Here is a 22,918-nt window from a genome sequence, read left to right as displayed (position 1 = left end):
ATTTTTTCACAATTTCACGAAAAACGGACCTTTCACAAAATGTCTGGACAGACCCCTGAATTTTACAGTGTTGAGCATAATCTTGTATGTCCTTACAATTTAAAAACTCCTTGAAAAAGTTTTTTTGCAATAACGGACCCTATTTGCACAAATTCACAAAAACGGACCCTGGTATAAAGAATGTGACTTAACGTTTATTTTATGTTCACAAGTTACGAGTTATTTTTTCACAATTTTACAAAAAACGGACCTTTCACAAAATGTTTGGACATACCCCTGCGTTAATCATTTCCTATAATAATACAAAATGAAAATACCAAATTTCATAGTAATTCAATGTAAAAATTCAACTTAACTCCTTTATCAAAATTAGGTTTCCATCCATTTATGGTTTTTTTTCCAGTATCTCCCTATCCTTATCTTTCGCTATTCATCAATAAACTCAATTACTTAATTTGCAATAGAACAAGTGCACTTACTAATAAGATAGAAAAACAGCAGCTTATAGTAGAACATTATACTCATCGCATTGGAATCCTATAATCCCTTTTCTTCTCTTCTCTACCTGATCTTTACTTAGAATTCTCTATCTTTTCGGTCGATTCTCATCTTTAATCAAGATAAGTAAAAAGAAGAAGAAAAAAGAGTTCTTCTTATTTCATTACATCAAAGTGCTGTTAGAGAACGAAGATTTTAAGTTAGTCTGTTGAAGTACTGATTTATTTGGATATCCTAGCGACCCTAATTTAATTCAAACTAATAGTTTGTGTGATTATCGATCATAGTTTCTCTTAATAGTTTCTTTTTTTTATATGGTATGTTTAAAGCGTGTTGATGCATGTAATGTGTGCTGTCTGAGTAGTCTGTGTTTTAACAACTACTCGATAGTTGATTATGTTTTGAAAAAAGATTTTTTCAATTCTTCATTAAATTAATCTTGGATGCGTTCGAAGTATATTTAAGTAAATCTGAGTTTAGTTAGCCATTTTTTATTTTAACTTCGTGTTGATGGCTATGGGAGAAAATTAAATATGTTCTGCGTATCTGAGAAAATTAGGTAGAAATATATTTACCCATCTCACTGAATTAATTACTCAATTATAGTGCCTTGAAAACAGTATCATTTTTCATAATATCTGCAACCTGATTTTGAGGCAAAATTAAACTGTAAATGTATGTCCAGACATTTTGTGAAAGGTCCGTTTTTGTAAAATTGTGAAAAAATTGCTCGCAATTTGTTAATATAAAATAAACGTTAAGTCACATTCTTTCAACCAGGGTCCTGCTTTTGTGAAATTGTGCAAATAGGGTCCTGTTATTGCAAAAAACTTTTTCAATGAGTTATTAAATTGTAAAGACATACAAGATTATGCTCAACACTGTAAAATTATAATTAAAAAAAAATAAATTTAGAGAAATAAACAGCAAATGCAGCTACTAAATTAGCGAGGCAACATACAAATATTTGGTATTTAGCCTATACTGCTGAACGCGGAATATTCATTTCAGACGAATAAAGGAAGAAGCGTCTGCCGAAGACAAAATTTAGTTCGTTTACTTGTCTTTCTCCCCCCCCCCCTTCCTGGGAAGGGTTTATTCGATTAACAAAACAGTAATGAAGATAAACAAATTTGTGAAGGGTCCGATTAATATACAAATTATTTTGTGAAGGGTCCGTTTTTAAGTTAAAATGTTTTGTGAAGGGTCCGTTTTTATGAAAAGATATTTTGTGAAGGGTCCGTTAACGCACCCAAATTTCTTCTAAGCAGACCCCTGGTATTATTGTATTTCTTTAACTAAATTGCACTATACTATGGAACAACTAAATCCGAAACAATTGCTTAATTTTACACGTTTTTTATTATTTTTTAAAGTTGCATCAAGTTTTCACACTGCTATGATTCAATTAAATCCTTTTTTCTGAGAAACTATGAATCAATAGTAAGAAGATAAGGTGACTTCATGCATCCTGTTTTCTGTGCAAATATTAAGCACAATTCTGTGCACCTTTGCAACCCTATAATTGCCAAACCTCTAAGTATAGGAGCAATTTTCGTAGACTGTTTAGAATAAAATTGAACCATTTCGAGGCAACATAGTGGTATCCATCCTTTTTCCAAAGAATACACTTTTTCTTCGAACTGTTCCCAAATTGGTACTTTATTTTTATTTTTTCAGAATTTCCGTTAAATAACACCACAATGCATAAAATCACCTTAACGCTTACGTTGAAATCGTTGTGTGTTTTACCAAAAACACTTTTTAAACTCAATTTTTAGATAATTTTGGCCCATCTTTCTATTATACTCATATCTACCTTAAAAGTAGAAGAAAACCAAGAAAATTTCAGGCAGGGGGGGGGGGGGGGGGCTTGACTGTTATGAAACACTAACCCACGTATCGTCTCTTTCTGAAGATTATGTTTTTATCGTGGTCGAAACATGCGAGAGCAATAAGTGAATTAGCCAAAAGTTAACTTATTTAACCAACAAAGGTAAATTAATCAACACCGGAAAGGCAACTCTCTACTTCTTCTCCATTTTGCATATGAAAAAAGTGCTTTGAACAAATTCTGTATTTAAATCGAAAACTATTCAAAATGATAACAGCTTTTACTCTAAAAAAATAATAAATAAACACTGTATAATATTTTTTTTTTAAAATAAATAAATTAGCGCTGGAATGGCTTTGGGGTTAGAGCGCTCACCTCCCGGTTAGTCGTGCGTTCTTTGGTATTGCAAGATTCGAATCCCTGCAATGGCCTGTCAAATCGCATTCTGCTCATTATTCATAACGATCATAACCCTTACGAAAAATATCTTCAAAATTTTCCAAATGGTAAAAGTAAAAAATATCTCACGGATCATGCATTACAAATACACTTGTTATCGTGGTTTTTGTCATCTCGAAACGCGCTGAAAAAATTCCAGGAAGCTAATCGAAATGGAATCGATCATCCAGGAATCGATCAAGAATTTCCTTGTCTTCCGGGTCGGGTTCATAATTACAAGGTTGAGGAGTTGCACCTTAATATTATTTCAAATCAAATTTTCAATGCCGGTGATAAAATAAAATCTAAATGGTGATAAAAAATAAATGCATTTCCATTAAATATGAAAGCTGCAAATCTTTCTAGAACCAAAACGTCAAGATCAGAAAAACTGAGCCAATTATTGAATTTTTCACAGATTCGCTCTTTGTTAACGCTCAATTCTCATCACATCAAAGAGTAAATCCTTTAATATTTATGAGCACTATACCTTTTTTTCCTCTCGAACTGGAAAATATATATGAAAAAATGGACTTCATCACATTGTGTTCTGAACGACTTATATAAAGTGAGTGTTTAAAAAAGAAGAAAAGAATATTCATTTCTCTTAAAGCCGCTTTTCTACTACATTAAAAAATAGTGTCCGTTTCGTCATGGAACAATTATTTTTCAGCAACTTTGACGGAAAATATCGATATCACAGAAATAAGCCGCGGGGAACAAAGGTAAAAATGACTATCTTTTTCTTGGGGAAGAAAAAAAAACCGCAAGAAAGTTTTTAAGATCATTAAATTCTGTTCGTATTTTTCGTTTTTCCTCTTTCTTTCACTAACTTTATTGGAACTAAATTTTCTTCTTTTTTTTTAAGAAAAAAAGAAAGAAAAGAAATACTTCAAAAGACTCGACCAGTTTACTTTTTTATTCAATAGTTCACAAATAAAATGCTTTTGTCGGATGTGTAATTACTGATTTCGGAGGCAGCCAAATGGAGAAAGGGAAGTAATAGACATATGGGAAATAAATGGTAGTGGAAATTTTGGGAATGAGTGTTCGATTTTGTTTGTTATAGAAGCGAAATACCAAAAATAAGACTTTCTTGAAATTGATGTTGGCTTTCTTTTTTTCTTCTTTTTTTTTTGGAAGAAAAACAGAGATATTTCAAGTTTTAAATTAAGAAGAAAAAATGTTTGGAACTTGAAAAATAAACAAACACAAGTATGTGGAAACAAATTTTTAAAATAAAGAAAAAGAATATTAATAATTGTGACTCAAGTTTTATTGGAGGTATAAAAAAGTGAGTGGGTTTGGTTTCATTTTGATAGGGTTTTCTTCAATTTAGCAGTTTATAACTGAAGGATAATATGGCATTTTTAAGTTACAGGCCCTGACCAAATTATTAGATGAACTATAAGATTCTATGTGAAATTTTGATTATCAGGTGATACCATACAGCTTAATTGTATTTACTCGACTAAAAGCGGTTTGCATTCAGGGGTCTGTCCAGACATTTTGTGAAAGGTCCGTTTTTCGTGAAATTGTGAAAAAATTACTCACATTCTTTCAACCAGGGTCCGCTTTTATGAATTTTTGCAAATAGGGTCCGTTATTGCAAAAAAAAAAATTTCAAGGAGTTTTTAAATTTTATAGACATACAAGATTATGCTCAACACTGTAAAATTGTAATTAAAAAAATAAAATTTTAAAAAATAAACAACAATTGCTGCTTCTAAATTAGAGATGCAACATACAAATATTTGGTATTTAGCCTATACTGCTGAACGCAGAATATTCATTTCGGACGAATAATGGAAGAATCGTCTGCCGAAGACAAAACTTAATTCGTTTACATCCATCTTTCTTGTTTTCTGCCCTGGAAAGGGTTTATTCGATTAACAAAATAATAATGAGCATAAACAAATTTGTGAAGGGTCCGATTAAAAGAAAAATCATTTTGTGAAGGGTCCGCTTTTAAGTTAAAATATTTTGTGAAGGGTCCGTTTTTAAGTTAAAATATTTTGTGAAGGGTCCGTTAACGGACCCAAATTTCTTCTAAACAGACCCCTGGCATTTGTTTACGTTCGTGCATCAATAGGTTACATTAGACGATATTATAATATAAATTAAACGATATATTATCAGGGGTCTGTCCAGACATTTTGTGAAAGGTTCGTTTTTGTAAAATTGTGAAAAAATTACTCGTCATTTGTGAATATAAAATAAACGTTATGCCACATTCTTTCAACCAGGGTCCGCTTTTGTAAATTTGTGCAAATAGGTTCCGTTGTGGCAAAAAAAAAAATTTTCAAGGAGTTTTTAAATTGTAAAGACATACACGATTATGCTCAACACTGTAAAATTATAATTACAAACATTAAATTTTAAAAAATGAACAGCAATTGCATCTACTAAATAAGCGATGCAACATGCAAATATTTGGTATTTAGCCCATACTGCTGAATGCAGAATATTCAATTCGGACGAATAAAGGAAGAAGCGTCTGCCGAAGACAAAATTTAGTTCGTTTACATCTGTCTTTCTCCCCCCCCCCCTCCCTTCCTGGGAAGGGTCCGTTAACGGACCCAAATTTCTTCTAAACAGACCCCTGATAATATAATTATAGAATATTTTTATATCTGGTATTATATTAGTATATTATATTAATTAAACTAAATTATTAGACGCACTGTGGTGTTTCAATAATTAAATGTTTTGCACGAGTTTATATGTGAGTCGCTCAGAAGCCAATACGGTTAAATCCAAAACACAAAAATTGAGAAAATTCAGGTTTTTTGATACATTAGTTTTTAAAATTCTTGGTTTATTAATTTAATTAGAAAAGTGTATGAAGTCGTTTTTCGAGGTGTAACCTCTGCAAAAAAACAAGATATGTACAGGATGTGTAAATAAAAACGTAAGTATTTTTTGAAATAATGACAGCATCTTAAAAATTTTAGGACTTATACCTTTTGACAGCTGAAAAAGATAAGAAATTTATGTAAAAGTAATAAAATAACATTTATTGTCATAAGTTTTATGTTTATTCATCATAACTGTTAATACTGTTGGATTATTTCAAAAATTATTTTTTACTTCAAAACTAGAGTGGCACTTTTCTTTGTTTTAGGAAATAAAAATTAAATAAATAAAAAAAAAACTAAAAATACCACATTTTAGAAAAATACTACGAAAAATACCATACCACTTTTTCTTGGTGAAAAAATACTACGTCTGGCAACCCTGTTACTATGAATTTCTTGTTCCTCAGTGTTACCAACAAATATCGAAAGAAGAAGAAGAATTTAATTTTTATATCAAAGTTTATGTAAAAAAATATTGATAAAAGGTAGACTTATTCACAATGGCTTCTGAAATTATCATACAATATATTCAGATGCTATTAAAAAAAGGGCTATCTAACCTAGAAAAAAGTAACCAACGAGTAAATCCTTTAATAACTAAGAAGAAAAATATTTCTTTCATCAAAATTTCCAAAAATCAGAAAATATCAAAAAACGGACTAAACCGCATTGGCTTCTGAGCATGTAATACTTTTATATTTAAACCTACATGTAATGGGTTTTTATTCAGAAGATTGTTTACATACTTCCTATTTTAATTTATTTTTAACGTATTGATACACGAACGTAAACAAGTACATACCTGTTTCAGCAGGTTAAAAATAATAAAGCTGTATAGTATCACCTCGTAGTTAAGATTTTGCATAGAATCTTATAGTGCGTCTAATAGTTTGGCCACGATCTGTACATTAATAGATTTCTGTTTCGAAACAAATTTTACAGGGGTCTGTGTTAGAAATGTGGGTCCGTTAACAGGGATCTGTTTAGAAGAAATTTGTGTCCGTTAACAGGGGTCTGTTTAGAAGAAATTTGGGTCCGTTAACGGATCGAATATCTTTTATATATTATCAATATATTATTCACAAAATATCTTTTCATAAAAACGGACCCTTCACAAAATATTTAAACTTAAATGTCACAAAATGATTTTTCTTTTAATCGGGCCCTTCACAAATTTGTTTATCTTCATTATTATTTTGTTAATCGAATAAACCCTTTCCAGGGCAGAAAACAAGAAAGATGGATGTAAACTAATTAAGTTTTGTCTTCGGCAGACGATTCTTCCTTTATTCGTCCGAAATTAATATTCTGCGTTCAGCAGTATAAGCTAAATACCAGATATTTGTATGTTGCATCGCTAATTTAGTAGCTGCGAGTGCTGTTTATTTTTAAAAATTTAATTTTTTAGATTATAATTTTACAGTGTTGAGCATAATCTTGTATGTCTTTACAATTTAAGAACTCCTTGAAGAATTTTTTTTGCAATAACGGACCCTGTTTGCACAAATTCACATCCTGGTTGAAAGAATGTGATTTAACGTTTATTTTATATTCACAAATTACGAGTAGTTTTTTCACAATTTTACAAAAACGGACCTTTTACAATATGTCTGGGCAGAACCCTGGTATATTTTTACATAACTAGAAAGCCTTGAAATGTTTTCTAAGAAAATTTAGGTTTATTTTAAAAGAACATTTAGAAATTTCAACCTTATATATTTGCTTACTTTTTATCGATTAAATGAATAACAACTACGTAAAACAACCATTTGATTGTTAGTGCAAAACTTACAAAATTCTTTGATAGAAACGTTTCTTAGTAATTTGTTCCTCGAACTAATCTAAAAAAGAAGAATAAAGTAGCCTCTCTTGCACATTTTCCAATTTAAAAGTTTTACTTTTCAAATCTAAAAACACGATAGAATTCGCCATTTACTAAGAGGAAAATAACTTGGAATAGCTGAATTAGGTCTATTCGTATTAGGAAGAACTTCTCCTAAACAACTCGCGTGAAACTGTAGACACGAACTTTATCTGAAAGATTTCCGCGTTTAAGAGCTCATTATTGTTCCAGAAATTGCTACATCTACGGAACAACTTCGGAGGGACTAATTCAGATGGCATTCTTATTCGTGACTATAGCCGGGAATTTGTTCTAGAAAACATAAAACAGAGTACTGTGCGAAAGAAAATAATGCAATGACTAACAAGAACTAGGTGTTAGAATGGAAAATTGCAAGGTGTTAGAAAACAATGGATAAAAAGCTTTAAGATTAGAGTTTCCTATAATGAGGTTGGTACAAATAAATGCCCTTAAGTTTTACAAAGATTTTCGCAAACACATTTCCCAATGAAAGAAATTTGCGCACTTTTAGCGTATTTAATGAAAATAGTGATTTTTATGTAATTAAAAAAGCATAATTATGGTTATCAGGGGTCTGAATGACTGTCCAGAATCACAAAATGTCTGTCCTTTCACAAAATGTCTGGACAGACATTTTGTGAAAGGTCCGTTTTTCTTGAAATTGTGAAAAAAATTACTCACATTCTTTCAACCAGGGTCCACTTTTATAAATTTGTGCAAATAGGGTCCGTTATTGCCAAAAAAAAACTTTTTTAAGAAGTTTTTAAATTGTAAAGACGTACAAGATTATGCTCAACACTGTAAAATTATAATTAAAAAAATTTAAATTTTTAAAAAGAAATAGTAATTGCTGCTTCTAAATAAGAGATGCAACATACAAATATCTGGTATTTAGCCTATACTGCTGAACGCAGAATATTAATTTCCGACGAATAATGAAAGAATCGTCTGCCGAAGACAAAACTTAATTCGTTTACATCCATCTTTCTTGTTTTCTGCCCTGGAAAAGGTTTATTCGATTAACAAAATAATAATGAAGATAAGCAAATTTGTGAAGAGTCCGATTAAAAGAAAAATCATTTTGCGAAGGATCCGTTTTTAAGTTCAAATATTTTGTGAAGGGTCCGTTTTTATGAAAAGATATTTTGTGAAGGGTCCGTTAACGGACCCAAATTTCTTTTAAACAGACCCCTGGTTATTAACTAGTAAACGTAAAAAATTATCATTTTTAATATTGAAAAAAAATTTCGTTTGTTACTAACAGGAGTCTATCCAGACATTTTGTAAAAGGTCCTGTTTTTGTAAAATTGTGAAAAAATTACTAGCAATTTGTGAATATAAAATTGGCGTTAAGTCACATTCTTTCAACCAGGGTCCTGTTTTGTGAATTTGTGCAAATAGGGTCCTGTTATTGCAAAAATCCTTTTCAAGGAGTTTTTAAATTGTAACTGGACACAAGATTATGCTCAACACTGTAAAATTATAATTGAAAAAATTAAAATTTCAAAAATAAACAGCCATTGCTGCTACTAAATTAGAGATGCAACATGCAAATATTTGGTACTTAGCCTATACTGCTGAACGCAGAGTATTCATTTCGGACGAATAATGGAAGAATCGTCTGTCGAAGACAAAACTTAATCGTTTACATCCATTTTTCTTGTTTTCTGCCTTGGGAAGGGTTCATTCGATTAACAAAACATGAACGATACAAATATAAAAAGATATTTTGTTAACGAACCCAAATTTCTTCTGAACAGACCCCTAATATCAATGTCTTTATTTTTTGCTTCATTGCTTCACGTATCCTTTAAGAATGCTGCAGTCATGTTTTGCGCTATATAAAATCCTGGTTGGAAGCATATAATCAAGTTAGAACAAGAATATCGTCTATAAATCCAGCATTGCAAACATTCCTTTTTTAAATGATGGATTTAGGATTCTCTACTCAAATTTGGAGGGTGAGAGCAGCAGCAATTTATTTTATAACCGTCGTTGAACAACCGATCAAAATTTGAGTTCAAGACTACTGCTTGTTCAGCTCTGTAACCTTGTAATTTTAATTCATAAGACAAAGAAACTCATGGATCTAGTATTGGGGAAAAACTTGCCTTCGTGGAGAACTTTTTGATGGAACTAACCCACATTTACGTTACATGGAGAGAAAAACCCCGAACATTTCCCACGGTTAGCACAACGGCAAGGAGACTCTAACCCATGATCTATCTACCACTGAGGATATTTTACGTCAGAACTGTGGTCGGTGCGTGCCGGAGGCGGAATTCTTATCGACCAGTCATCGCTGGGATTCGGACCCGGTTCACCTCATTGCAAAGCGAGCCCTCTATCACCTGAGCCACCACTGCTCGGTACTAACAATTTGGAAAATATGGTCCCAATAGTTTGACCAGGAGAGCGGTCGAAAATTTGGTCCCCAAACGTTAATTTTACTTTTTGCGTATTTCGCTATGTCTCGAGAACTCTTTTAAGTGAATAATTTTGCGCACAATTATGAAATTTTTTTTTATCCAATGGTTATTCCATGCAAAACATGATTTATAATAATTATTTAATGTTTTTATTATTTTATTTAATGATAACCAAAAAACAATTTTCATAGGGTGATGTAAAAAAATTTAAATAAATGTAATTTAATATAACAAAATTTTAATGAAATCATTTGATAAGTTCTTAAAAAAATTGTAATTTCAATTTGAAGTGTAATTTATTATTTTTTTAACTTATAATAGCTGGACACAGATGAGATGAGGAAGCAATTTCTCACATGTCTGATGTAAAATAAAAAGATTAAATTTCTCCTTTTATAATTGTCAACTATTTGATTGTCAATTTCATTTTTTATTTCATTGTTAGATTTATTTCATTTCTTTATTTTATTTTATTGAATTATATTCGTTATATTTATTTAAAAACATTTTAATTGTTACTTTGTTAATTGAGTTATTGATGATGGTTTCTTTTGTCAATTTCCTCAATAGGTGGCTGCGTATCCGTACCACTTCCTTGTGAGCACTGGTGCCAGAAACTAGGTGGTCGGTGCGATTCCCTATCGGGTCTTTGCTACTGTGATAACGGAGATGGATATACCACCATTCTCGAACAACACTCACACGTCCCTTGTAAAAATATTCTAAACGGGCCTCATCCCCCTGCCAATCATTCAGCTCCTACACAGGTCAAATATTACCCAGGTAGGTCAAATGTTTCTCTCAATGCCTGCGCTGTTAAAAAATTATGGAATGCTTTGAACCAGGATATCATTAGCGTTTGATTCTATCTTATTACGGTGTCAAATTGAGCCATATTAGATAGATTTTGCATAGAGTTCTTCTTACGTTTATGCTAATCTTATATTCCACCTTTTAGCAACAAGGAAATTTTCGCGCATGCGCTGTGAAGCTCAAATAGCGTTATTTATTAGAGTTAAGGGAACCGAAATTTTTTTTAAAAATATCTCTATTTTCGTGCAAACTATATTGTATGTAAATTTATATTCAGGGGTCTGTTTAGAAGAAATTTGGGTCCGTTAACGGACCCTTCACAAAATATCTTTTCATAAAAACGGACCCTTCACAAAATATTTTAACTTAAAAACGGACCCTTCACAAAATGATTTTTCTTTTAATCGGACCCTTCACAAATTTGTTTATCTTCATTATTATTTTGTTAATCGAATAAACCCTTTCCAGGGCAGAAAACAAGAAAGATGGATGTAAACGAATTAAGTTTTGTCTTCGGCAGACGATTCTTCCATTATTCGTCCGAAATTAATATTCTGCGTTCAGCAGTATAGGCTAAATATCAAATATTTGTATGTTGCATCTCTAATTTAGAAGGAGCAATTGTTGTTCATTTTTTAAAATTAAATTTTTTTAATTACAATTTTACAGTGTTGAGCATAATCTTGTATGTCTATACAATTTAAAAACTCCTTGAAAAAAAATTTTTTTTTTTGCAATAACGGACCCTATTTGCACAAATTCATAAAAGCGGACCCTGGTTGAAAGAATGTGAGTAATTTTTTCACAATTTCACTAAAAACGGACCTTTCACAAAATGTCTGGACAGACCCCTGATATTGTATGTAAAATGAAAAAATAACTTTTTTATTGAAATTATTCCTGTTTGTGAAAATTGCAACACCATGAAGGAATCGTCATAATTGAATGAAATTTACTACACGGTTGAGTGGTAGTGGTATAAATAAATGATTAAACTTTCAAAGCAAACAAACAATAACAAGGGATCGAAATTAGTATTTTGTGTAGCCACCACGCACCGCAATAAGTGCTGCTACACGACATGGAATGGAGTCAGGCAAACTTTGAATGTCTCTCTGAGGAAGAACATTCCATATAGTTTGTATGCGTACCCAAAGTTCGTCTGTAGAAGCAACAGGACGAGGATCACGAACGAGGCACCGACCAACGAAATGACACACATGTTCAATCGGTGACGTATCTGGGGAATACGCAGGCCAAGCAAGAAGCTGTACCTGCCGCATTGCAAGCAAGGATTGAACAGTCCTAGCAATATGAGGGCGGGCATTGTCTTGTTGAAATACAGCGCCTTGCAAGGCTTGAAGGAAGGGAACAGCTTGGGGCTGTAAAACTTCACTGATGTACCGGTTGTTGTTCAGATTACCCACAATTCGTAGCAATTGAGATCGTCCATGATATGCTATGGCACCCCAGACCATAACTCCGGGTGTTTGCCCACTGTGGCGTTCGATAATCAGGTGTCTGTTTAAAAGAAATTTGGGTCCGTTAACGGACCCTTCACAAAATGATTTTTCTTTTAATCGGACCCTTCACAAATTTGTTTATCTTCATTATTATTTTGTTAATCGAATAAACCCTTTCCAGGGCAGAAAACAAGAAAGATGGATGTAAACGAATTAAGTTTTGTCTTCGGCAGACGATTCTTCCATTATTCCTCCGAAATTAATATTCTGCGTTCAGCAGTATAGGCTAAATACCAAATATTTGTATGTTGCATCTCTAATTTAGAAGCAGCAATTGTTGTTTATTTTTTAAAATTTAATTTTTTTAATTACAATTTTACAGTGTTGAGCATAATCTTGTATGTCTTTACAATTTAAAAACTCCTTGAAAAAAAAATTTTTTGCAATAACGGACCCTATTTGCACAAATTCATAAAAGCGGACCCTGGTTGAAAGAATGTAAGTAATTTTTTCACAATTTCACGAAAAACGTACCTTTCACAAAATGTCTGGACAGACCCCTGATAATGCACTCCGGAAGGTAGCATTCACAGGCATAGCGTCTGACACGAATGCGGCGATCATGGTACCACAAATCAAAGCGGGATTCGTCAGAAAACATGATATGCAGCCAATCAGCTCGCCAGTCCTTATGCTGATTGGCCCATTGTAGCCGCAGGCAGCTATGGTTTAGCGTGTGTGTGATCCTGTATAAAGGAGTTCTTGCGCTCAGTCCATGCTGCAGTTGACGTCTACGAATTGATGAAGCACACAATGAAACGAATGTAGTTATGGACCACTGTGCTGCCAGTTGTCTAGAGGGAGCCGTACGGTCTGTCAGCGCCATGCGGACCAGATGTCTATCATCGCGAACTGACGTGACATTTCGGGCTCCACTCCCAGATTTCCGAGTTGTCTGACACTCGTCCGTCCACTGCTTCCAAACACGCATCACTGTGCTGCAGTTACGCTGCACACGAGCGGCTACTGCACGATGAGACAATCCAGCTTCACAAAAGCCGATGATTCTCCCCCTTTCAAACTCCGTAAGTTGTTGAAATCTCGCTCTCTTTCGTCGAAGAGGCATAAGTAACGTCTGAGCTAAAGTTTACCCAGGGGTCTGTTTATAAGAAATTTGGGTCCGTTAACGGACCCTTCACAAAATATCTTTTCATAAAAATGGACCCTTCACAAAATATTTTAACTTAAAAACGGACCCTTCACAAAATATTTTAACTTAAAAACGGACCCTTCACAAAATGATTTTTCTTTTAATCGGACCCTTCACAAATTTGTTTATCTTCATTATTATTTTGTTAATCGAATAAACCCTTTACAGGGCAGAAAACAAGAAAGATAGATGTAAACGAATTAAGTTTTGTCTTCGGCAGACGATTCTTCCATTATTCCTCCGAAATTAATATTCAGCAGTATAGGCTAAATACCAAATATTTGTATGTTGCATCTCTAATTTAGAAGCAGCAATTGTTGTTTATTTTTTTAATTATAATTTTACAGTGTTGAGCATAATCTTGTATGTCTTCACAATTTAAAAACTTCTTGAAAAAGTTTTTTTTTTTTGCAATAACGGACCCTATTTGCACTAATTCATAAAAGCGAACCCTGGTTGAAAGAATGTGAGTAATTTCTTCATAATTTCACGAAAAACGGACCTTTCGCAAAATGTCTGGACAGACCCCTGATGTATTAGTGTTATAAATCCAATCGTAAACAGGGGTTGATTCAAGTTTTATTCTTAAGGACCTATTTTTTGTCAAAAATGGAAGTATTTTTGTGAAAATTACTTAATTATGACTTTACGTGGAGTAGTTTTTAAATTTAGTTCAGTTTTTTGCTTTTGTAAATTGGATTCATTTTCTGATTAGATAAATAACATATTTATCATTTGAGATGTTTATTGGTATCTTTTTTCAGATGACAGCCAAGTCAGTTTTTGGATGTACGCCATGATATCTATAGGGACGGCTTTTGTCATTTTTGTAGCCATTACTGTGTATATGATGTGGTTAGTAAAAGTTTAGTTTTTTAATATTTCAAAGATTTCTGCTTTTTTTTTTGATAAACTCTGTTTTAGGTTTAAAAAAAATCTTTTTTTAATCTATTGTTCATTAAAAATGATATAAAGTTAAGTTTTAATTAATTAATTACATCATCTTGATTCTCTATTTAAAATTTAACTTTCATTTTTTTTAAGGGATTCTTGCACTATTTAAATTCTAAGGAAACAACACTGAAGATATTTCCAAAATGTTTCCAAATAATCATTAAAATACTTGTAAAAAGTTAAAACTGTTATTAAATTTAATTTACAAAGTAAAAGCTATTTCTTGCAAATTCTTTGTTGGAAAAGAAATAAAAGCCGGCGTGTTATAACCTAATTTGCAAAATATTGAAAATGTAAAGGCTTTAAACAAAACAATAGGTTAAAATGAAAAATAAATTTTTAACATACTTTAGAACAGCTAGTATATTTTAAAATTAAATTACAAAAAAATATTACTTAAACTGGTGTTGATGACTTTTATTCAACATCTTTTCCAGTACTACAAACTGATTTATCTAGTTCTTTGAATTAGGAAAGGAAAATATGCTTCGTTTTTAAACCGTTTATAAGACCGTAGGGAAGTATACTTCCCACCAAATTCATTCATTTTTAAATGTCGATGGGGAATTATTTTTATTGTGATTTGTGCAGCCATCTGTTGATAACTTCAGGAAGTGGAAAAAGAAATTAAAAGGACTTTTAATTTAATATGGTTAACATTAAACAGGGATCTGTTTAGAAAAAATTTGGGTCCGTTAACGGACCCTTCACAAAATATTTTAACTTAAAAACGGACCCTTCACAAAATATTTTAACTTAAAAACGGACCCTTCACAAAATGATTTTTCTTTTAATCGGACCCTTCACAAATTTGTTTATCTTCATTATTATTTTGTTAATCGAATAAACCCTTTCCAGGGCAGAAAACAAGAAAGATGGATGTAAACGAATTAAGTTTTGTCTTAGGCAGACGATTCTTTCATTATTCGTCCGAAATTAATATTCTGCGTTCAGCAGTATAGGCTAAATACCAAATATTTGTATGTTGCATCTCTAATTTAGAAGCAGCAATTGTTGTTTATTTTTTAAAATTTAATTTTTTTAATTATAATTTTACAGTGTTGAGCAAAATCTTGTATGTCTTTACAATTTAAAAACTCCTTGAAAAAGTTATTTTTTTTTTTTGCAATAACGGACCCTATTTTCACAAATTCATAAAAGCGGACCCTGGTTGAAAGAATGTCAGTAATTTTTTCACAATTTCACGAAAAACGGACCTTACACAAAATGTCTGGACAGACCCCTGTTAAATGTTAGCGTAGGGCCAAGAAGAGAGGCTGACACTGAGGAACTATTTTCTCTTCTTCTATATACATTCGTTCATTTGATCATTTCTCTTAGAGTTTATTTATATTTATAAAAACAGATTTTATAAATTCGGTTGTATATGAATTTAAGTTTATGACCAATTCTATACAGTAAATGAAGTTTTAAAATAATCCCCACCCACCTTACCACCAAAAGACAGAGTTCTTAAAAATCCAATTAATTTTAACTAATGAACTAAATGAATTTCTTTTTATAAATTGATCTCAATTCCAAAATTAATTTAACATGACAATACTGGAAGAAAAGGCCCCATAAAGATTTAAATCAATGCTTTGATTTAGTATGAAAAATTAAACACACTTCAATTGATTACAACGTACTGTTATTGTCTATAGATAATAGTTAAATAATGTTTAACTAACTACTCTCTAATTAAAATATGATGTAAATATTTTCCTTTAAGTATTTTAAGCGCTTACTTCAATGTTTTTTTTTCAAAAACTATTCTTACTTTATTTCTCTCCTTCTATAAAACTTGAATAATTTTACAATTTATCGGAAAAGAACAATACTTTCTCGACCTACCTTTCACGAAGTGCTAAAAAAACACGCAAAAAAAATTATTTTTTCTTGGAAGCTACTAATCTTCCGGCCTTATCTTAATGTTTCCCATAAGATCACTAAAATATAAGCAGAAATAGGATTTCTTAACCCCTCTAAACAGTGATCTATGGCCCTGATATCAACAAAACCGAAAGTTTTATTTAAACTTCCATTTCTTATTGCGCGATATAGCTTTGAAAGTTTTCGCCATTGTTTAAGAGGATTCTGCGTGAAAAGGATCTTATTAATCTATGTTGTATTTTGTATTTGCTTGCGCCACTTTTTTTCTTTCTTCTTCTTCTGATGCTATTTTTGTAAAATCGTTCATGCTTTAAAAAACATGGCAAATTAGTTTTTTTTATTTAAAGACATCTGTTCTGAGATAAAAAAGATATTAAAAAATTTTGTTACGAAATAAACTCCGGCAAATTGATCCAACTTTACTTATACGAGTAGTTGTAAACTATATTAATGAAGGAAAGAGTTTGTGGGTGTGTGCGTGTAATAACTCTAGAAGCCTTTTCCTGAAATTTCGACGGTGGATGCAAGGAGCTATTTTAGCCCCTTATCTTAAAAATAATTCAAAAATTTTACCTACAGGGGTCTGTTTAAAAGAAATTTGGGTCCGTTAACGGACCCTTCACAAAATATCTTTTCATAAAGACGGACCCTTCACAAAATATTTTAACTTAAAATCGGACCCTTCACAAATTTGTTTATCTATATTACTATTTTATTAATTCGAATAAACCCTTCCCAGGGCAGAAAACTAGAAAGATGGGATCTTCGGCAGACGATTCTTCCATTATTCCTCCGAAATGAATATTCTGCGTTCAGAAGTATAGGCTAAATACCAAATATTTGTATGTTGCGTCTCAAATTTAGAAGCAGCAATAGCTGTTTATTTTTGAATTTCTTTTTATTATAATTTTACAGTGCCGAGCATAATCTTGTATCTATTTACAATTTAAAAACTTCTTGAAGAAGGTTTTTGCAATAACCGGACCCTATTTGCACAAATTCATAAAAGCGGACCCTAGTTGAAAGAATGTGAGTAATTTTTTCACAATTTCACGAAAACCGAACCTTTCACAAAATGTCTGGACAGACCCCTGACCTAAACCGTTTGGGAGAGATTTATGAAAGAAGAATTTTTCTCGTTGGTTTAACATTAGCCATTATTGAATTAAACTGTAGACAATATTATTTTTCGAAATATTTTAAAAGGTAATATCAGTGATGTTGGCTAGCTTATAGTTCTATTTAATCAAAAAGGAATTTTTCTAAGTCGATTTTTCTTTTATTATGTCACGTAAGCTCAATAATCAACATGACATGCAAAGTCTATGTCACCGGCAAAGTCTATGTCACCGAATTAGTATTCCTAAAGTTATCTGAAACCACGTGCTTACTTCGTTCATAGTTACATTTACAGCAAACCGTTTTGTTTGTTTCGAGTTGTATGCCTTTTGTTAACGCAGCCTTTTGCATGAAAAAAACGAGCTCAAAAAAACTTTTCCTTTGCTGCCATCGGGGAAGAACCTTTACTTTCCGAAAACGTCTCGTAATAACAACTAATAGTTCTGACAACTATCGCGATTAATCTTCAATTACGATTTCGTAGTCAGGATAACGGTCTTAGTGTTTAGTAATAAAAAGTACTTTTTTTTTTTTTAGACTTTTCCTAATAATCTGGCTTATTGCTTCTAGGTTTTTATACAGCAAGGCAGCATCGAAAAGTGTTCTCTATTTAGTGAGAAAAAATCTAAATGGCTTTTGCCTCCGTCTAAGAACGAAAACTTAAACTTCCCACTGTATAGAAAAGCAAAAGAACAAAATCTCAAATCTGAATTGTCGTAACCAAAAATTCTTAGTAAAAAAGCTAAAAGTGCTAATTCTTTAAGCTATAAAGTCAAAAAGAGCTAGTTCTGATTTAATCCAAAATTAGAACATTGATTCCTAGTCATTGATTTAACTTAATCATTTTATAGTGAATTATAAAATGTCAAATGTCAACCATATTTTAATATGATACTCAGGGGTCTGTTTAGAAGAAATTTGGGTCCGTTATCGGACCCTTCACAAAATATCTTTTCGTAAAAACGGACCCTTCACAAAATATTTTAACTTAAAAACGGACCCTTCACAAATTAATATATCTTTTAATCGGACCCTCCACAAATTTGTTTATCTTCATTATTGTTTTGTTAATCGAATAAACCCTTCCCAGGAAGGGGGGGGGGAAAAGACAGATGTAAACGAACTAAATTTTGTCTTCGGCAGAAGCTTTTTCCTTTATTCGCCCGAAATGAATATTCTGCTTTCAGCATTATAGGCTAAATCGCTTATTTAGTAGCTGCAATTGCTGTTTATTTTTTAAAACTTAATTTTTTTAATTGTATATACAGTGTTGAGCATAATCTTGTATGTCTACACAATTTAAAAACTCCTTGAAAAAGTTTTTTTGCAATAACGGATCCTGTTTGCACAAATTCACAAAAGCGAACCCTGGTTGAAAGAATGTGACTTAACGTTTATTTTATACTCACAAATTACGAGTAATTTTTTCACAATTTTACAAAAACGGACCTTTCACAAAATTTCTGGACAGACCCCTGGTACTTTTACCTAAATTTTATTTTTTTATTTAATGGTAAATTCATGTAAAATTTTATTAATACCGAAATAGAATTAAGAAGTGCATATACTTGCGCAAATTTAAAATTTCATTATGTCTAACTATATACTTCTGATATTGTACTTCTGATTATTGATAGCTGATTTGGAAAGTTGGAACCACTGATAAAACGAGGCACACAACGTACGCATAATGTTGTTTCGAGCAATTTATAAATGTTGAATCAAACATGAAATTACATGTAACTATTATTATTTTTTTTAGCCGTTCCAGTCTGCGGCAAAGACCCATTAGTGTTGAAAGGCAACCTAGTGTACGAAGGCGTACAAATTTAGCACCACCAGAAACAAACAATTGTCCTAATGCCAACAGCATAGTTCATAACAGAGATTATGAATGAAACAATAAAACACTGATAGCTCTATCATATCAGATAAGGCATATCATATGTAATCAACTGGATTATTTTGTGTTGAAATGAGATAAAACTTAATCAATCACTAAGAAACATTTTCTCAACTCTTTCGATGTGTCAAGGCCGAGTGAAAAAAAAAACATTTTTTTCGCAGATGCTTGAATGTGTTTCTTAAAGAATAAGACTGACACAAGAAACATTCGTCTGAATGAAGTTTCAGAAGTCGACAAAGATTAAAAACGTGGCAAAATTATGAAGAAGAAAAAAAAGCAACTATCAGAACTGTGATAGATAGTTGTTGTCTACGTTAAATAATTACTTGTTTACCTTCTCTCTAAAACAAATATCTAATAATGTTGATCTTTCTTTATTTTTTTTTTTTATTTTTTTTTGTTTGTTTGAATTGATTTGTTATTTTATAGCTACAACTCTTACGATATCATTTTTTGCTCAGTTTTTCTTCCAGTAACTAGTTACCGGTCTTCTATTAACGAACAAAAACACCCGGTGATTTGAAAAATAAATTATTAAAAAACAAGTGAGTTAACTATATTAAAATCAAATTATCAAAAGATAACTTATCATTTCCCATGTGAAGTCTGCAAAAAAAAAAAAAAAATTGTAAAACCACAATTTAGTGCTGCCCTCTACCGAGAAAAGAATTATACAGAAATTAACTTTTAGCTTCGTTCTGCTTAGGAAACTAGATTTTAATCCATTATAAAAATTGCTTACAAAGTTCCACGAGAGGTATCGCAGTTGTATAACTGTGATGTTAAACGATTGTCATTTGCTACAAACAATATTACTTAGACTGAGGACAAAACTAGCAGGCTCCTAAACGAATATTTCAGTTCGGATTGTCTGAAATGCAGCAAAAAAGTTTGTTTAACCGCTTCCGTTACTAATTTCTTTGAAAAAATATGCAAAAAATCAACATATTTTTTTATTTCATTAATAAATTCAAGGAACTAAAACAGAACATAATACACAAATTCTAAGTTGAATTTTTTTTTTTTTTTTTTACGTGTAAAAAATATTTAATTTACCATCAGTTTTCTATCCTAAATTATCTCGGGCAAATGAAAAAAATTAAATATTAGTCTTTGTATATGCTCACATCTTCATAATCTGAAAAATCATCTGCATTACTTTCCCTTTCTCTCGTGAACGCCATTTTTTTACTTTTTTTTTTCTATGTAAATTTATCAACCATCGTATATGCAATTGTACAAAACACGTTTGCAGTGCCAGAAATAGCAAAACTCACGAACAAAAATTGGCAAACTTCCAATCACAGTAGATTATTATTATTTTTTTTGTTTTGCTTCCGGATGAATAAAAACGTGATAAAACAAAACGTGACGAATTCTGCTATGCCCGAGTTTACTCGGAATAATAAATATTTGCAATATATACATACACGAGTTAACTCGGGATAAACAGGGAAGCGGTTAACAGTTTTTTTTTTCTCAGTCGCAACTGTTGACACTCACAATTCAGTCATACTGTTGAATAAGAAAAATTTAGTTCTTTAAGCAAAACGCAGCTGATCTTACATCTTCAAATCACCGGGTTTTTTTCGCGGTTATTCGATTTTTTATACCAAAATTAATACAAAAAAGTACTAAATTAAATTTTTGTATTGTAATAATGATATCCTCGATCTATAGAGGTATAAAAAATAATTGTTACCTAACTTGGTATTCCTTAAATTAAATGGTGAATTATATCTGGGGGGAAATTAAATCGCCTGCTCATAACCAGTGATTAAACCTCTAATCTGTTGAACTAAAAGCGATTCTTGTTATGAATTACATTTCATTAAAACGAATTAATAATATTTTCCATTCAAATTTGAAAAGTTAATGTTGAAATATAGATTTATTTAGAAAAGAAACTTCTTATCTTTAGTTTGAAATAAAATACATGAAAAATTCTTTCTTTTTCTTGTGATTCCCTCACAACGATTCTAAATGTTTAATTGCATTTAATTAATATTTTTATGCTATAAAAAAAACTTTTATAATGATCATGTGTTTTAATTTAAAATTATTTTCTTTTGATTTATACTTCACTTTAAGGATAGCATTATTTTTAGTTGAATTTATATCAAAATAATTAATATATTAAGTTTTTTGTATCGTTTCTTTTTTACAATTCCCAAGTAAATAAACTTCTTAAATGATAGCTTTATTTTGTGTAAAGTATATTCATTGTAATTATATCATTTATTATTTTTCAAAAATATCCCATTTGTCTGTATATTCATTCATTGTAATGATAATATAGTTAAGAGCTAGGAAGAAAAAAAAAAGAGTAGTAGATTAAATGTCATAAAAAGAACATTTATTTCAATTTTGCTGAGTAATTAAATCAGCAAACTTACTTTTTAACTTTACTATTAATACTATTTTTGTGTGCTCATCTATTCTTTACATTTGAGAGAAAAAAATCACACATTGTTATTAATTAAAAAATAAAAATATCAATTGCGAATACTTATTAATTTAGTTACCTGTATTCTTTATTATTGTTATTTTCAATTTCATTATCTTCAATCAGTTGTTGCATTGTACAAATCTATTATAATGTTGTTTTTATTTTATTTTACTTTTTTTTCTTGTCTAATAGAACACATTTGTTTGAATTTTCATGAACATTCCTTGTGAATTATTTTGGTTAATCAAGCATTCTTTCACTTTTATTGTTTGAAGTAAAATAGCCCATTTATTTTGTTACTTTTTCATGAACATTGGTTGTAATTTACTTTGTTTAAATATTTTTATTTTATTTTTTTTTTACTTTCCTTAGATTTTTCATTAAAGTGAGAGTATATATCTCAATTCTATACATATATTTAATTGCAATATCAATGTTTTCTATCAAGTCAATACAATATTATAGTATTCAATACAATAATCTGTATTGTTGTATATCATTGTGCAGATATTTGTTTATTGTTTGATTTTTAATACCTTCTTTTTTATTTTAATTTTGTGTAAGTTTTTATTAGTTATTTTTTCACTCTCGAAAAGTGGAGGCAATATTACTGTCACTTTTATATTTTATTAATTTTTCAATGTATCGATTGAATTTCTTTTTGTCTTATATTGATTGAATTAAAAAATATTGTTGCGCGTAAAAGTACATTGCTACATGTAATTTTTCTTTTTACTCATTCTCGTAAAAAAAAAAAGTTTCAGAAAAACTTGAGAAATTATATTATTCTATTTCTGTAATGTATCCATTTTTCATTTTCTATATCTTGGAACTCCTAAAAATTTATTGTTTGTAATAAATGTTATTGTACATGCAATATTCCATGTTTCTTCTTTACGTGTGTTTGCATATTGTACGTGATTTTTCATTCCACTTTCATATTTCTGTAGGTAATTAAGTCCAGCTATTAAGTTATTTTGTTATTAATAAAATTCGAAATTTTTAAAATTTCAGTTTATTGCGTATAACGTTTTTAAGCATGTCCTCCAACTACTACAGAATTTCTGTAGTTTCAGAAAATATTTTTCCTAATCGTAATTTGTAATAAATTAGAGTCAATGGAATATGGCTACTTCTTCTAGTTAAAGATTTAAACAGACGTAATAAAAGTCAAATAAAAAGAACGGTCG

The 22,918-nt window shown here is 30.9% G+C and overlaps 1 protein-coding gene across 2 annotated transcripts in view; it reads left to right on the top strand.

Moving 5' to 3' along the window:
* LOC107439425 (thrombospondin type-1 domain-containing protein 7B) overlaps positions 1–22,605 on the top strand; it is a 524,453-nt gene extending 501,848 nt beyond the window's left edge. For both annotated transcript variants that reach the window (XM_087163956.1, XM_087163957.1), the window contains 3 exons: positions 10,492–10,704; positions 14,172–14,262; positions 19,136–22,605. In XM_087163956.1, the coding sequence (XP_087020082.1) occupies positions 10,492–10,704; positions 14,172–14,262; positions 19,136–19,271 (440 nt within the window). In that variant the 3' untranslated portion in view covers positions 19,272–22,605. The remainder of the gene's footprint in view (positions 1–10,491; positions 10,705–14,171; positions 14,263–19,135) is intronic.
* The last annotated feature ends 313 nt before the right edge of the window (positions 22,606–22,918 follow it).

The sequence above is a fragment of the Parasteatoda tepidariorum genome, chromosome 5 (assembly GCF_982258835.1).
Source record: "Parasteatoda tepidariorum strain Cologne lab strain chromosome 5, Ptep-v5.0, whole genome shotgun sequence".
Lineage (NCBI taxonomy): Eukaryota > Metazoa > Arthropoda > Arachnida > Araneae > Theridiidae > Parasteatoda > Parasteatoda tepidariorum.
The sequence above is the reverse complement of the archived record's forward strand: the minus strand, read 5'-3'. Positions and strand labels throughout refer to the sequence as shown.